A 16,747-nucleotide genomic window follows, 5' to 3' on the forward strand; every position below is an offset into this window, starting at 1 on the left:
CCAGTGTCTCAGGAAATGCTGAATTCCTTCTTCATGATGTTGTTTGGCCTCCAAATGCAGTGGGTTTACTCACCCCAATGATTCCAGAATTGATGGCAAGCTGGTGTTTGAGCAAAGGTTAAAATTTAATTACCTTTAATTACTAAGCTTTCCATCTGTAGTCACGCTGTTTGTATGTTCTAACTGAGCTCACTACTGTATCAGTGTGTCCACACTCTGGACCAACCCTGATGTTAGGTAACCACAGCGACAATGCTGATACCACCTCTCCTTACAATAGTTACATCCAATGCCTACAATTAGTAGCTTGTATAAAAATTTCTGGTGGACATAAACTATACTTTTTAGCCAGCCTTTGGTACACATTGCACATTTCCCTCTGCTGTAACACAATTACTTTGATAAACAAAACAAATAACACATATCAAACACTCACACACATAGTTTGGCCAAACTACATAAAATCTACATTCATTACTATAAAAACTTCTACCCCAAATTATTTGCTTTTATCCCTTTCAATTGGAATCCAAATCTTGGAATAATAGGCTTCAACAACATTTTGGCTGCTGTTTGAGCTGTAGCCCGAGCTGCAGGGATGGCCTCTATCCACTGAGTCAATTAATAACTAATAGATATTTCCACCTGCCCGCTCAGGGTAATTTGGCCAAATGAATCTGGATCCTTTTAAATGGCCTGTATACCATATAGCAGCCCCCAGGGGGATGAGTCTTCCACACATTTTTGTTCACTTTTCAACATGTGAGATGCCCCTGACTAATTTGTTTTCTGACTTCAAATATTCCTATATATACATACATTTTTTTAAAAATGATCACAAAGTGCTTGTCCTTGTGAGGACCAATTCTTAATTTAATCAAGGGCTCTTTTGGTGTTTCAGTCCTCATTAAATACAGTCCCTGACACCCCTACTCCTCCTGAAACCCCTTTTTATCTTGCTTCCTTTTCCTGCAAAATTTCCACAGGTGTCCCTTCTCATGACAATAGAAACAGGTGGGTCTCAAGTCATTGGGGTAGAATTTAGATTACCCTGATGTCTCAAAGCTTTTGTGGATCCTTTGGTGTTAGTTTGTCCCCGGGGATGGCAACGCCGCCAGGCACCGAGCCAGGCCCCCGGCACCCCCGCCCCTCCCTGCTGGAAAGTCCCTTGTCTCTCGTCACCGCCCCTCGCTGCTGCCCCGCGCGCTGATTGGTCAGAAGCCGCTCCCACATCGGCTCTTCCTGCGGCACCAGCCCCAGTCAGCTCCAGTAGCGGGCTGGGCTGCGCTGCAGTGCAAGACTCAATCAGCTCCACCGCCCGGAGTCCGTCCCGCGGCACCTCCTGCAGTACCCGCTGTGTCTGGCCGGGACCGGAGCGGCAGCGGCGCGTTCGGGTCATTCCGGAGCAGCGGCGGTGGGGTCCGCTGACACCTCGCGTGGCCCACGTGACTGCTTTCAGTGCGCCGAAACCCCCATCCCCGAACAGAAAGACCATTATATACAGCTACGCCAAAAGAACGTTAGTTTCATCTTGCGGGGACTGCGGCGCACGGAGCTTGAGAGGCGGCGGCGGAGCTCGGAGGCGGCTCCAGCCCAGGTGGGACCGCGGTCGGTGCTGCCCCAGCTCGGGGCTCGCTGCGGGCGGAGGGGGCCGCGGTGAGGGCCGGGGGGTTCTGCCGACTTCCTGGTGTTGGCTTCCCCCGTGTGCCCCATGCGCTGGGATCGCAGCCGAGGGAGCGGCTGCCCGCGCTCTCCTCCTTGCCCGGATGGCCGGCATGCAGCCGCTGCCGCGGCAGCGATGGCTCATCCCGGCTGCTCTCGCAAGGATGGAGGCGGCTGCTCCGTGCCCGGGACCGTTCCCGCCCGTGCGGCACCGGGCTCGGGGCCGCTGCTCGGGCGGGAGGTGTCCGTGCCCGGCTCGGGGCTGGCACGGCATGAACTTGAACGCAGTGCCTCAGAGCCCAAAGCGCTGCAGGCGCCGAGTGCGGGCACAAAGCGGCGCATGCAGCCTGCTCCGGGACCGAGGCTTCTCGGCGCTCCGCTCTGTGCCAGGAGCCGCTCCGTGTGCCCGGGCAGGGAGCCGCAGCGGCCGTGCCGGCGCTCGGTGTGCCCGGGCTCCGAGGCGCCGGGGCAGGGAATCATGCGGGGCACAATGGTGAGCAGCCCGGGGCTGCTGCTTCTTGCCCCTCGGCAGGCGGACTCCGAGCCGCAACTGCCCCGGGCCAGCAGCAGGCGGCAGCTCGCAGGCGCTCTCAGCGCCCGGCCCGGCACGGAGCTGGGCTGCAGCGGCTGCAGAGCCACAGGGGCCGCGGCTGCGGCCGCCGCAGAGCTGCCGGAGGCTGCGCTTGTCTGCGCACCTGCTGCCGCACCTCTGGGCAGCGGCGACAGCGCAGCCACAGCTGCCTCCGCCCTCCTGAGCCCCCGCACGGCCGGCACCAGCAGCGACCTCTCTTCGTGTCCCTTTCAGGGTGCCATCAGCGCGGCTGCAAAGCTGTTCCCGAGGCCGAGCTCCCAAAGGATCTGCCAGCAGTGTTGATGAACTTCCTGCATCTCCAGGAGGGACCAGCAGCTGCGGTTCCACACTTGCCTGGGGCCCAAGAAGCCTCTTGGCATAAGCAGGGGGATGCCCCTTGTGAGCATCCAGCGAGTGCAGAAGTGGAGAATGGATTCTGCACCAGGGATGGGTGTGTGAGGGAGCCCCTGGCTCCCCAGGGCACAGCAGCAACCAACAATGAACACAAAAGGAACCTTGCAGGATTCCTAGGTGAGTGCAGGGCCACCCCTGTGCTCTCTAGGCAGGGCCCGTGTCCCCTCCCAAGGCCAGGGCTGGCAGGTGTGTGGCTGTTTCCCGATGTCTGGAAGAGCCCTCGTGCTCTGCTGGGCCCCATCCGTGGCTGGAAGCAAGAGCCCCAGCTGCCCCCAAGGCTGTGCAGTTCTCCTGCTGCAGCCTGTGCCCACAGCTGTGTCCCTGCCTGTGGCCACAGCTGTGTCCCTGCCTGTGGCCAGGCTCTTGGCTCTCTGGCTGCCAGCTGAGGGAGGCCCACACTGCCTCAGGCCTCCCTGCTCTGCTCCCTGGCCATGGGCTGAGCAGATTGCAGGGCCGGCTCTGCTTCTGGCAGCCAGCAGCTCTTTCCTGCTCCAGGTGTATGGTTCAGGTGCCATCCCGTGGGCACGGCTGTGCTGATTCTGCTGCTCCTGGTGCTGGTGCTGGCTTTGGTGGCGGCCTTGGCTGTGCTGGCAGGTAAGGGAGGGGCAGCAGCCTGGGCCCAGCCCCTCGGGGCAGAGCGGGCTCCCTGCTCCCTGCACAGGGGAATCCTCAGACCTTCACCTCTTCCCCCTGCAGCACCACAGGTTCCACTCACACCTGCAACTTCGCAGTCACTTATGGGCTGTTCCCGTGGCTGGTTTGGAGTCAATGGGGTCTGCTACTACTTCTCACGGGATTACAGCACGTGGGATCAGGGTCAGGAACGGTGCTCCGAGCTCGGGGCCTCCCTGGCCATTGCCAAGGATGAGGAGGCCATGGTGAGTGAGGGGCTGCGGGCGGTGTGGGGTGGCTGAGGGCAGCCTGGGGGCGCTCCTGGGCCGGGCTCGGTGCTCGTAGGGCCGGGGCTGCAGCCCTGGGCCGGGGCCTTGCAGGGAAGGAGCCCCGGCGTGCGGGGGCAGCCCCGGGCACGTGTCCCCCCGAGGGGCCGGGGCAGCTCCCACTCCTCTCTCACGGACAGGATTTGCTCTTCCGCCTCCATGGGAACATCGATTACTGGCTCGGTCTGCGCAGACGGGGCGAGCGCCTGCAGTGGGGGGACGGCAGCAGCTACAGCTCCCGGTGAGTGCCGGGGAGCCGGGCAGGGCCTGGGGGCACAGGGGCACAAGGGCTTCCCCTGGCAGCCAGCGCTGCCTCTGCTCCTCCCTGCAGGGTTCCTGTCCTCGGCAATTCCGAGTGCGTGTACCTGGCTGACGATAAATTCAGGAGTGGGAACTGCTCCATCGAGCGGCCGTATGTCTGCAGCAAGGCCCAAGCTCCCCTGTAACAGGGGCTGCACAGCAGTGCCAGCTTCACCTCTGAGCCCAGCACAGCGCTGTCCTTCCTCAGCTGCGCCCTGTGCCTTGCACTTCCTCTCAGGGTCACCTCAGTGCCTCTTCATCCCCAGTGCCAACACTGGCCTGGGGCTGCAAAGGAAAAGTCTCTGCAATCCATCCTGCCACCGATGCTGCCTGCAGTGAGTGCATTGCCCTCACGACACAACGAGCTCCAGTGGGAAATCCAACTGTGCCTAGGCTCTTGGAGATCATCACCAAGTGGCCAGAATGTGGCACTTTTGGACTGTCTTTGGAAGAGGAGGAAGACCTGCTGACACGTGCTAAGCAGGAATCGAACTTTCAGCATCAGGCGCCTGACTGTGGAGAATAGTCTGTTGTCTGTCTGTCTGTCTGCTGGGAAGGATCTGACTGTCCTTCTGTGGGAGGAATCCCAGGGTGGAGCAGGACAAGGGATTTGCCTCTCCGAGGGAGAAGCAGTGACATGACGTGACTGTAACCCCCATGCCTCTGTGCCGCTGTGTGGGGAGGAGGGAGGAGAGGGAATTGGGGATAAAGTGAAGCCTAGGAAGGAGAGAACAGTGTGGGGAAGGTGCATTTTTAAGATTTGTCGTGCTTCTCATTCCCTTGTTCTGATTTGTTTGACAATAAATTCAATTAAAAATAATGTCCCTAGTCCGGGCCTGTTATGCCCATGATGGCTGAGAGATCTCTGGCTGCCTTTATTGAGACACTCGAGCACCGCGGCCACCGGCGCTGCTCGCTCCGCCCGCGTTGCTCGCTCCGCCCGCGGTGATCGCTTCGTCGTCGGTGCTCGCTGCGCCCGGAGTGCTCGCTTCGTCGTCGTTGCTGCCCCTCGTCGTCATTGCTCGCTCCGCTCGCGGTGCTCTCTTCGTCGTCGTCGCTCCCCTTCCTCGTCGTTGCTCGCTCCGCCCGCGGTGATCGCTCCGTCCACTGTGCTCGCTTCATCGTCGGTCCCCGCTCGGGCAGCGGTGCCTGCTGCGCCCGCTGTGCTCGCTTCCTCGTCGGTGCTCGCTTCCTCGTCGGTGCTCGCTTCCTCGTCGTTGCTCCGCTTCGTCGTCGTTCCTCGCTCCGCCCGCGGTGCTCGTTTCGCCCGCGGTGATCGCTTCATCGTCCTTGCTCCCTCCGGCAGCGGTGATTGCTTCGTCGTCGGTACTCGCTTCGTCGTCGTTGCTCGCTCCGGCAGCAGTGATCACTTCCTCGTCGGTGCTCGCTTCCTCCTCCTTGCTCCCCTTGGTCGTCGTTGCTCGCTGCGCCCGCGGTGCTCGCTGCGCCCGCGGTGCTCGCCCCACCCGCGCGAGCGAGGTCTGCCCAGCGTGAAGAGGAGCAGGACAGAGCGGTTTTGCTGGCCCCGGGCACCTGGCCAGGCCCAGCCCAGCCCAAGAATGCCTGCGAGAACTCACTGTTTAGAGCCCCAGACGCAGCTTCCCCGGTGCTGCGCTTCTTTACCAGCTTCAACGACGCCGGAGCTCAGCCCCGGCGTTTCGGCACAGGAGGGACGTGACACCTCCCTGTCTCTGCCCCCGCCCCTGGCTGCACTCCCAGCCCGGCCCGCGATTCTTTCCCGCACGCTGATTGCTCACAACTGGAAACCCCTCCCACACGGACAGCGGCTTAAAATGCGGCGGCAGCGACCGTGGCCGGTGGGCTGTGTCGGGATCAGTTCGTGTCGTTCCGGAGCGGCGGGCGGCACCCGGAGCTCAGAGGCGGCTCCAGCCCAGGGGGGACCCGCGGTCGGTGCTGCGCCAGCTCGGGGCTCGCTGCGGGCGGAGGGGGCCGCGCTGAGGGCCGGGGGGTTCTGCCGAGTTCCTGGTGCCGGCTTCCCCCGTGTCCCCCCGTGCCCTGGGATCGCAGCCGAGGGAGCGGCTGCCCGCGCTCTCCTCCTTGCCCGGATGGCCGGCATGGAGCCGCTGCCGCGGCAGCGATGGCTCATCCCGGCTGCTCTCGCTAGGACGGAGGCGGCTGCTCCGTGCCCGGGACCGTTCCCGCCCGTGCGGCACCGGGCTCGGGGCCGCTGCTCGGGCGGGAGGTGTCCGTGCCCGGCTCGGGGCTGGCACGGCATGAACTTGAACGCAGTGCCTCAGAGCCCAAAGAGCTGCAGGCGCCGAGTGCGGGCACAAAGCGGCGCATGCAGCCTGCTCCGGGGCCGAGGCTTCTCGGCGCTGCGCTCTGTGCCGGGAGCCGCTCCGCGTGCCCGGGCAGGGAGCCGCAGCGGCCGTGCCGGCTGTGTTGGAATTTAGAGCCAGCCTTTTCTTTCCTCCTCCATTTTCTTTCCTCCTTTTTGTTTTCGAATCTTAAAAGGGCTCATCTGCCTCCCTGTTTCCCTCCTCTCTCACCTTCCAGGTCCTATTTCCCAGATCTTGTTCTTTCCTTATAAAACCTTTCGATAACCCGTTCCTCACATAAGGCTTTGTCGTATGCTAGTTTTTCTACCTTCACGCTGCTGTGCTGTGGGTGAAGGTCTGGCTTTGGGGAGCAACCCCTGCTCCGTCTGCTGCAGAAACCAGCCTTGCAGTTATCCCAATGTCCTGCTGCTGGGGGCTTCCTTAGGCTCTTGTTGAAATGAAATATATCCAGGGAGCTTTTCCTTTCTTGAGGTTAGAATGGTTTCTGCAATTTCTTGAGGTGTGAGCATGAGGGTTAAAACCCCACTGTGCAAATAAAAGTTTTCTCCTTCTTTCCCCAATCCAGGCGCTCCGCGATGGGTGTGTTCTCTCTTCTTGGTCCAATCGGCGCAAAGCCCGCCATCACCCACGCCGCCTCCGTTCATCGCTGCTAGGCGAATCGGCCCAGATGGCAGCCACCGTGCTCTCAGGGTCAAGCCGGGGCGGGAACGGCGCTGGGCAGCACTCGGAGCCCGGCGAGGCGGCAGCGGAGCTCGAAGGCGGCTCCTGCCCAGGTGGGACCCGCGGTCCGTGCTGTCCCAGCTCGGGGGTCGCTGCGGGCGGAGGGGGCCGGGGGGGTTCTGCGAGTTCCTTATGCCGGCTTCCCCCGCTCACACAAACAGGGAACCGCAGCGGCCGTGCCAGCGCTCGGTGAGCCCGGGCTCCGAGGCGCCGGGGCAGGGAATCATGCGGGGCACAATGGTGAGCAGCCCGGGGCTGCTGCTTCTTGCCCCTCGGCAGGCGGACTCCGAGCCGCAGCTGCCCCGGGCCAGCAGCAGGCGGCAGCTCGCAGGCGCTCTCAGCGCCCGGCCCGGCACGGAGCTGGGCTGCAGCGGCTGCAGAGCCACAGGGGCCGCGGCTGCGGCCGCCGCAGAGCTGACGGAGGCTGCGCTTGTCTCCGCACCTGCTGCCGCACCTCTGGGCAGCGGCGACAGCGCAGCCATAGCTGCCACCGCCCTCCTGAGCCCCCGCACGGCCGGCACCAGCAGCGACCTCTCTTCGTGTCCCTTTCAGGGTGCCATCAGCGCGGCTGGAAAGCTGCTCCCGAGGCCGAGCTCCCAAAGGATCTGCCAGCACTCCTGATGTCTCGAGAGCAAGGTAGTTGTCTGTCCATTCCGAGTGATTCTGGCTGCGAGGTGGAGGAGAGTGAAGTCTGCTCCATTCATGGAGTTGGGAAGAAGTTCCCCAAGGAACCAGAAGCCAGAGTTCCAGACCTGCTTGCGGTGCTAGAAGCCACTTGTCTTAAGCAGAAAGTTACCACTTGTGAGCGTGCAGTGAGTGCAGATGAGGAGAATGGATTCTGCACCAGTGATGGGAGTGTGAGGGAGCCCCTGGCTCCCCAGGGCACAGCAGCAACTGGCAATGAACGCAAAATGAACCTCAGAAGATTCCTGGGTGAGTACAGGGCCACCCCTGTGGCCTCTAGGAAGGGGCCCGTGTCCCCTCCCAAGGCCAGGGCTGGCAGGTGTGTGGCTGTTTCCCGATGTCTGGAAGAGGCCTCGTGCTCTGCTGGGCCCCATCCGTGGCTGGAAGCAAGAGCCCCAGCTGCCCCCAAGACTGTGCAGTTCTCCTGCTGCAGCCTGTGCCCACAGCTGTGTCCCTGCCTGTGCCCACAGCTGTGTCCCTGCCTGTGGCCACAGCTGTGTCCCTGCCTGTGGCCAGGCTCTTGGCTCTCTGGCTGCCAGCTGAGGGAGGCCCACACTGCCTCAGGGCTCCCTGCTCTGCTCCCTGGCCATGGGCTGAGCAGATTGCAGAGCCGGCTCTGCTTCTGGCAGCCAGCAGCTCTTTCCTGCTCCAGGTGAACGGTTCAGGTGCCATCCCGTGGGCACGGCGGTGCTTATTCTGCTGCTCCTGGTGCTGGTGCTGGCTTTGGGGGCGGCCGTGGCTGTGCAGTCAGGTAAGGGAGGGGCAGCAGCCTGGGCCCAGCCCCTCGGGGCAGAGCGGGCTCCCTGCTCCCTGCACAGGGGAATCCTCAGACCTTCACCTCTTCCCCCTGCAGCACCACAGGTTCCACTCACACCTGCAACTTCGCAGTCACTTATGGGCTGTTCCCGTGGCTGGTTTGGAGTCAATGGGGTCTGCTACCGCTTGTCAGCGGAATACAGCACGTGGGAGCAGGGTCAGGAACGGTGCTCCGAGCTCGGGGCCTCCCTGGCCATTGCCAAGGATGAGGAGGCCATGGTGAGTGAGGGGCTGCGGGCGGTGTGGGGTGGCTGAGGGCAGCCTGGGGGCGCTCCTGGGCCGGGCTCGGTGCTCGTAGGGCCGGGGCTGCAGCCCTGGGCCAGGGCCTTGCAGGGAAGGAGCCCCGGCGTGCGGGGGCAGCCCCGGGCACGTGTCCCCCCGAGGGGCCGGGGCAGCTCCCACTCCTCTCTCCTGGGCAGGATTTGCTTTTCTACTTCCGCAGAAATGGCGGTTACTGGCTCGGTCTGCGCAGACGGGGCGAGCGCCTGCACTGGGGGGACGGCAGCAGCTACAGCTCCCGGTGAGTGCCGGGGAACTGGGCAGGGCCTGGGGGCACAGGGGCACAAGGGCTTCCCCTGGCAGCCAGCGCTGCCTTTGCTCCTCCCTGCAGGCTTCCTGTCGATGGGAATTCCGAGTGTGTGTACCTGGCTGAGAATAGACTGAGGAGTGACAACTGCTCCAATGGGCGGCCGTATCTCTGCAGCAAGGCCCAAGCTCCCCTGTAACAGGGGCTGCACAAAGGACCTTCTCCACTCTGGGCAGTGCCAGCTTCACCTCTGAGCCCAGCACAGTGCTGTCCTTCCTCAGCTGCGCCCTGTGCCTTGCACTTCCTCTCAGGGTCACCTCAGTGCCTCTTCATCCCCAGTGCCAGCGCTGGGCTGGGGCTACAAAGGAAAAGTCTCTGCAATCCATCGTGGCACCGATGCTGCCTGCAGTGACTGCATTGCCCTCATGACATAACAAGCTCCAATGGGAAATCCAGATCTCCCTCGGCTCCGGGAAATCATCACAAAGTGGTCGGAACGTGGACTGCCCTTGGAAGAGGAGGAAGAACTGCTGACACGTGCTGAGCCGGAATCCCACTTTTGGCGTCAGGCACCTGACTGTGAAGAAGGGTCTTTCTGTCTGTCTGTCTGTCTGTCTGTCTGTCACCTGCTGGCTCTTTGTCTGTCGCGTTCAGAGGTCGATGGTCCGAGCTGCTGCATAGGGAAGGGAATTCGCTGCCACCGCCACAACCCAGCCCAGAGCTGCTTCTCCTGCTGTGGGGCTGTGGGCTGAACCTGTGCTGGTGAGAGCAGCCCCTGCACGGGCCCCTCAGTGTCACCCCTCAGTGCCGCAGGGCCCTGTCCCCCCTGCTCGGGTGCCCGGGATCCTGAGCTCGCCTCTCCCTGCCCTGCTCACACCCGGCTGCCGCTGCCGCGTCCCCGCTGCCCCTCGGGCGCTGCTCCGAGCTTTGGCTGCTCCGGAGCCGCGAGGAACGGATTTGTAAAGAATCTCTAAAAGTTGATCACACGGTCTTGTATATCTGTATGCAAATATTGAGATCAGGTGTGTTGACTTAGGAAAGCTATAGAATAGGGATTTTATTGTTGAGAGATTGAATTAGAAATAAGTTTTAAAATATAAAGTGTATATCAGGGTGTAGATATATATATAAAAGATGCTTTACAGAAAGAGTAGATATTTTAGAGATTTAGAGCTCTGATAGATGTATTCTAAATAGGACTATGTGAGGTACAAATCTAAGTGATTGGTGTTAGAAGTAATAGCAGTATTGTGTGGTAAAAGAAAATAGCTTGAAAAACATTTATAAGGTATTGCAACTAGGAAATAACTTAGCTTTTATCAGGATAACGTTGTGGCTTATGGTTCTTATGTTTCATTCTTTTTTGAGATTGATAATATAATAAAATCTTTTAATAGACTTCTGAGTGACCCCGTCTCTATAGAAACTATAAAAACCAACAAAACAGTACATCCATTCTAAAGAAAACAATAACTCAGCTATCTTTTAAGCAGTTAAAAACCTCAAAATATTCTTTGTTCATTGCTACTACAAAGAAACAAGATCTGAAAGAATTAGTTTACAAAAAACCACTCAAAACCTCCACTGACCTCACTAGCTCAACTCAAACAGAGTCCAATATTATCTCCTATTACATAACATCAAGCAAGCTTTTAAAAAACATATTCCAGCACAAAATATCCAAGCAACCCAAAGACATTGATAAATGCCTTAACGCTCTAATCTAATTTAATTCCTATGATATTTCAAAACAAAACCTACAAAGTTTACTATCAAGTTTAAAAGCAATTGCCAACTATAAATAATACTTCTGTGTTCACCCTCCATCTGAGACCCAGTTAAACACAAACTGTACAATACTTTTACCATCAATCAAAACCATACTACCACAAATGTATTCCCTCCGTACAAATGAGGTAATAATTAACTTATTTAAGCAAATTGCAAAGCTTTCCACTTCCCCATTCTTGTGTGCAGCCCCTGCGCGTCCCCAGCCGTGTCTCCGAGCCCTCCCTCCCTCCAGCCCTGCCCAGAGGCCCCGCAAGCCCGAGCGGAGCCGCGCTGCCCCCGGCGCTGCCCCGCAGCCCCCGCCGCTCTCCCGGCTCAGCCCCCGCTGCCATCCCCGGCCCGCCCGGCATCTTCCAGCCCTGCCCGGCCGGCAGCGAGGGCAGCTCTGCCCAGCTCAAGGAGCGAGGCTGCTCTGCCAACGCTGCAAAAACCCGAGCTCTGGCTGCCGGCAAAGAGAGGAAAGAGAAAAACCCGCGATTGGCAAACTCCTCCATAGGGAAATGAAGCAGGGCACGGACTCTGGATCAGAGGAAGAGTTTAACCCGTTCCATCCCAGCCCCGTGAACACACAACGGGAACTGACTGACTGGGCTGAGATTAGACCTAAACTCATGCAAGATAAGGGTTTTCATTCACCATATAGAAAACTCCTTGCTGTGCCAGTTCGATATAAGGAAAATAACGCTAATCCTCGGTGGGAGCCTATAGCATATTGGGATATTGATAATTTAAGAAAAGCTCTTAAACCTTAAACTCCCCGTATTCAATAACGTGCTGAGAAGTAGATATGATTCTTATCACCTCAGCCCTTCAGACTGCTGTAACATTTCATCTGTAATTTTAACAAACTCACAATATATTCTGTGGGACTTGGAACAGCGAAAGCATCTTCACAGATCAGTGGAGAGCTCTGCTAGAAATCCTAAAGCCCAACTAACAATCAGTCAATTAGCTAGAGATCCTCCAAACCATAAAGCTGAAGACCAAGCCGAATCCCTTTCTAGAGCAGGAATAAGAGATATTAGAAATGCAGCCAGAAAGACTCTTTTAACTGTACAACTGCAAGAACCCATGAAAATGCCGATTCTCTGATTCAACAAGCCACAACTAAACCTTCTCTTGCCTTTTTAGATCGCTTGGCACCAGCAGTTCAACAGCAGTGTCCTAAGGAAACAGCACATCCTCATTGACTTAAAGCCTTGCCTTTACTGACACAAACAATAAATGTAAAAGGGTTCTTTTACCACACCAGCCACCAACAGTGCCACGAATGCTCTCAGCTTGTGGTGAGCTCAGCCCTCCACAGCACATCGTGACCATACAAGCTCCTGCTCTGGGGGAACAACTTACAAAGTCCCAATATCTGCTGGGAAATTAAATCCGAAGAGTTATTGAGGCTCACCCCAAAACTATTGAAGAAACCCTCACGGCTTTCCAGGTAGAGCCCATTAAATAGCCATGTTTTACCTGTAAAAAACATAGTCATTTTAAAAAAGACTGTTCTGAAGCAGAGAAAAACACAAAATTACCTAATACTTACCCTCAGTACAAAAAAAAGGGAGATCTTATACAGATCGCTGACGCTCCAAATTTAACATAACAGAAAAGCCTCTGTCGGGAACTTCAACAGGAGCTCACAGCGCCACCGTGTCACAAAACAAAGAACGGCGGCTCCATCGCAAACAAACTTAGAGCAGATGCAATTTGTAAAATCACCAGAAATCTCCCCTGCAACCCCGACTTATTACTCCCAGGGGCACGATGCAAACTAACAATTTCTACATTAACATACCTCTAAACAAACTTTTGTCATCAATTTCTGCCCACAGGGGTTTCTAATACTTCACAACAGAGACAGGACTTTTTAATTCTCAGCAGAATCAAAAACATGATTCTTAGATTTTCAGTGTTCCCAACTATTATTTGAGTACACTCTAACCAAGAGCTGATAGTTTTAGCTCTTGCTTACAGCACTCCAGCAGTAATTCAACCCAAACCACTCAGAGCTATCACAGCTGCATTGCCAGGGACTGTAACTGAGCAAGACATCCATGGAGAGCCTGTGCTTTTAACTAAGCCAACTGTGCACCAAGGAACAGCACCGAGAGCTGTTGCCCACAGCTGATGGCCTTTAGGTGGGAGGTGTCCCCAGTGAGCAGCCACAGCCCCCTTGCAGCCTGAGCCAGGGCAGTGGAACAGTGAATGTCACAGCTGTGTTGGGCACGGGCACAGAGGGCACTGCAATTCCTGCTGTGCTTCAGCCCAGCCATTGCAATCTGGGAGCGCCCATGGAGGCTCTCCCAAGAGCCAGAACAGTCACACTGTGTGTGCACAGTGAGCTCATGGGGACTGCCAGCAGTGCTGAGGGTGAGCCAAGGACCACCCGGGCCCTTGTGGGGCACAAACCCATCCCAGCAGAGAAGGGAGACTCGCTGGCCCAGGACAGAACAGAAACAGAAGGGAGTTTTTAATGAGAGCCACAGCAGCACCGACCACTCTAAAGTTATCATCAAAAACTAGCAACCCTGTCTAAGGGAGTCAGGATCCACCAGCAGGGATAAAACTAAATACTATAAAAAAAATTAATACATGAACAATTACAAAATAATCTCATCAAACCCACAAATGGTCCTTAGACATCCCCAGTGTTTGTCATACACAATAAAATGTCTGATTCCTGGAAATTACTCCCATCTCCTGCTGCTGAGGACACTTGCTAAATGAAAAATACCCAGGAACCTTTTCCTTTCTTGAGATTAGAATGGTTTCTGCAAGTCCTTGAGATGTGAGCATGATGATTAAAAACCAACCGTGCAAATGAAAGTTTTCCCCTTCTTTCCCCCACTCCATGCTCCATCCTCTCCCTTACTTTGCCATCTCAACAACTGCTAGGGAAACATTTCTCATCCTGTCAATTGTCAATTAAACTGCTCTTTAATTCAGTTTTAAATAGGTTTTAAAGTCAGGCTCTGTCCATGCCATTAATTTGACTTTTGGATGAAGTTTTTGGTGCTTAACAACCTCTGTGCTGCTTTAAAGCCTTTCTGCAAGGCTCAAAGAACGACCCTGGCAGGGAGTGCAGGAGTGTTGTGCTCTCCTTGTTTAGAAATGGAGGGCATCAAACCAGGTTCCTTTAAAAGGCATCTTGAGTCAGTGAAATTAAGGCCCTGGAATTCCTTTGGGCAATGGTCCATTTAGGACAGAGCCACAGTGCCAGAAGCTGTTTGTCTGATGGTCAGTTCATGCTCTGGTCAGTGCAGGACAGCCCCTCAAGAAATGCCTGAGCCAAAGGCAGCAAAGAGAGGAAAAGAGCAGAGCTGAGCTGAGAGAGCTGGAGAGATGAAATGGCACAGATGTGCCTGGAGCATGGCCCTCCCCAGCAGCTTTTCTTACAGTTCAGTGTTCAAAAAGCTGAAAGCTGATGCTCAGGACTTTGGGATCTGGCTTGGAACTGCCGAGGGGATGAGCTCCCTTACTGGAACCCAGGCAGTGGAGTGCCACAAGCCTGCAGCCAGATTGCTTCTCATTCAGCTTAAATTCAATGTTATTTTAGTTTTGGAGTTTTATTAAGTATCCTTAGAGATGCTACAATTGAAAGAAGAGAACAGAAATAGGCTGGAGCACCATTGGCACAGTAAATAATATTTTACTCTTCCTCTTTTCCTTTCCAAAATATATGTACATAACATAAACTTTTAAACTCTGTGGTATGGGTGAAACACTCTTTTTTTATAATAGGAGTCCTAGTGAAATATATGTATTGTATAAGTGGCCTTGCCCCAATGTTAGTTGTTCTAAGTGGGCTGCAGCTGTGATGTCCTTAATTGGGAGGCAGCTGTGGCCGATGAAGATAACTGGGATAAAAGGGGGTGGGTTGGCTGGCCAGGGAGAGCCTTGGAGGAGCCCTGATGGAGATGCAGGAGCAATGCTGCTGTGAAGATCTGTGTGTGGGAAAACCACTCGGAAGATATGGGAATCTAGAAATCTGACAAGAACTAGTGGCGACCCCAACGTGATAGAAGGTAGGATAGCTAAGAGCTGTGGCAGCCTGAGAGCTGAGCCTCTAGAAATATAACAACAACAAGTGGTGATAGAAGATAGGACAGCCGAGAGCTGTAGAAGAACATGGCCTTTGAGTCGAGGAGCTGTGACAGTGAGGAGCTGTGAAAATGTGACCTTTGAGTGAGGAGCTCTGTGTGTTGTACATGGTCTTTGAGTCATGGGGAAATGTGTGTATTGTACTTTAAAATCTGTATTGTATTTGAATATCTGTAAGTAAAAGAAAAGGGGTAAATATAGTAGGAGTCCTAGTAAAATATATGTATGGTATGAGTGGCCTTGCCCCAATGCTAGTTGTTCTAAATGGGCTGCAGCTGTGATGTCCTTAATTGGGTGGCAGCTGTGGCTAATGAAGATCACTGGGATAAAAGGGGGTGGGTTGGCAGGTCAGAGAGATCCTTGGAGGAGCCCTGATGAAGAAGCAGGAACAACACTGCTGTGAAGAGCTGTGTGTGAGAAAACCACCCAGAAGGTATGGGACTCTACAAATATGATAACAACATTTTTTCCCCTTTTTTTGGAGGAGATATGCAAGTCCTAAGTCCCTGGGCCAATGATCCCTGCATTTTATTTATGTTTTTACAATTAAACAAGGGGCAGATAAGATTGACAACGAAGATACAACTCAGGAGCTCCCTGGGCAGCAGCCTCCAAACTCTTTGGGTGATGCAAAGAGCAGTAGGGGTGTGAAGGCTGCTTTCCAGTGTGAGATTAATCCATAATAACCTGCTCAGTGACATCAAAGTCACTGCTTAGAAGCCAATTGTTATTTCCTGAGGTGAAGGAGCTGGAGGGTTTGACAAAGCCTGGGCAGAATGATGAAGAATATGCCTGTCAGATTTCTCCTTCTCTTCATGTGCCAGGAAGAGGAACCTATCCTTGTTAGGGGTTTTGTTCCTGTGTGACAGTGTGTAGTTTTCCCAGCCGGGTTTGCTCTCCTGACAGCTCCAGTCTCGCCTCTTCAAGAGCAGAGCACGCTGTGCCCACAGGACTTTGCCGCTGGGAGCACTGGGAGAGATCCTGGGAACACTGGGAGGGAACTGGGAGCACAGGGAATGCCAGGAGGGAACTGGGAGGGAGAGTGGGAGCAGCGGGAGTGAGCAGGAAGGAGCACTGGCAGGGATATCAGGAGCCCTGGGAAGGAACAGCGCTCCCAGCTCCTGCCCAGTGCTCTCCCCATCCCTGCCGGGGCTTGCCAGGAAGAGGGAAACTGGCAGGGAACTGCTCAGCACTGTGCGAGGGGCAGCAGCCCCAGGGGTGAGCAGTGAGGAGGGGGAAGTGCCCCCAGTCCCTCCCCAGAGCCCCCAAAATGGGATTGAAATGGAGGGGGGAAAGCTTTTCTGTAATTGTGTTTGAACTGGGGAGGATCCCCATTCACCTGTGATTTGCAGGGTCTCATTTGAAGGAAAACAGTTTTTTCATCATTTTGGGTGCCTCCCTCGGTGGCGCCTGCCTTCCTGGCACCTCCCTTTTTCATGCTCTTCATGTTTAAATGGAAGGAGAAACTCTTTATGGTGCTGTTGGAATTGAGGGAAAGAGCCCCATTTTCATCATCTTCAGGCTCTAACTGGGAGCAAACACGGCTGTCCCTGGTCTGAAAGGGCTTCCCGTGAGAGGAACCTCTGGATGTGCCACTGTAAGAGTTCCATCCCGGGGGACCCTGCATTTGAAGGGACCTTCACAGGTGAAAAAGATGTGCAAAAGCCCCCAGAATGGTGTGTGTAGAGGGAAATTGAGGAAGGAAACCGAAATTCCCTTCATTTTACAAAACTAAATTGAGGAAAAATCCTCCTTGGTTTGTTGTAATCAGCCGGGACTCCGTTTGTTCATCCAGAAAAGGCTCATCTTTGTTGCACAGCTCATGTTTTAGAGGATTATCAGCTGGCACCGTGTTAGATCTAATTGGCTCACAACACTCTGACACTTAGTTCATTGGTCAGTAAAGGGCATTTTGCATTTACACTAAACC

The 16,747-nt window shown here is 55.5% G+C and overlaps 2 protein-coding genes across 5 annotated transcripts in view; both read left to right on the top strand.

The window, feature by feature from the left end:
- The first annotated feature begins 1,628 nt into the window (after positions 1–1,628).
- Positions 1,629–16,747, top strand: part of LOC141729657 (uncharacterized) — a 73,420-nt gene continuing 58,301 nt past the window's right edge. For 3 of the 4 annotated variants that reach the window (XR_012581058.1, XM_074544489.1, XM_074544488.1), the window contains exons 1-3: positions 1,629–2,155; positions 6,751–6,958; positions 7,458–7,838. Coding sequence is in view for 3 of the 4 variants with exons in the window: in XM_074544489.1 (XP_074400590.1) it covers positions 1,712–2,155; positions 6,751–6,958; positions 7,458–7,838 (1,033 nt within the window). In the remaining variant the exon portion in view is untranslated. Of the gene's footprint in view, positions 2,156–6,750; positions 6,959–7,457; positions 7,839–8,241; positions 8,341–8,442; positions 8,625–16,747 lie in introns of all 4 variants that reach the window. The other variant, XM_074544490.1, reaches the window with a different exon arrangement.
- Positions 3,370–4,106, top strand: LOC141729667 (C-type lectin domain family 2 member D-like). The gene is made up of 3 exons (XM_074544507.1): positions 3,370–3,525; positions 3,726–3,826; positions 3,917–4,106. The coding sequence occupies exons 1-3, from the start codon at positions 3,385–3,387 to the stop codon at positions 4,029–4,031; spliced, it is 357 nt and encodes a 118-aa protein (XP_074400608.1). The 5' UTR covers positions 3,370–3,384; the 3' UTR covers positions 4,032–4,106.

This window comes from Zonotrichia albicollis, chromosome 7 (assembly GCF_047830755.1).
Source record: "Zonotrichia albicollis isolate bZonAlb1 chromosome 7, bZonAlb1.hap1, whole genome shotgun sequence".
NCBI classification, from domain to species: domain Eukaryota; kingdom Metazoa; phylum Chordata; class Aves; order Passeriformes; family Passerellidae; genus Zonotrichia; species Zonotrichia albicollis.

Excerpts from the sequence above, each read along its gene's own strand:
- LOC141729667 (XM_074544507.1), top strand. The coding sequence starts at position 3,385 with ATGGGCTGTTCCCGTGGCTGGTTTGGAGTCAATGGGGTCTGCTACTAC. Across the intron at positions 3,526-3,725 it reads CCAAGGATGAGGAGGCCATG|GATTTGCTCTTCCGCCTCCA; the intron begins GTGAGTGAGGGG and ends TCTCACGGACAG. Across the intron at positions 3,827-3,916 it reads GGCAGCAGCTACAGCTCCCG|GGTTCCTGTCCTCGGCAATT; the intron begins GTGAGTGCCGGG and ends TCCTCCCTGCAG.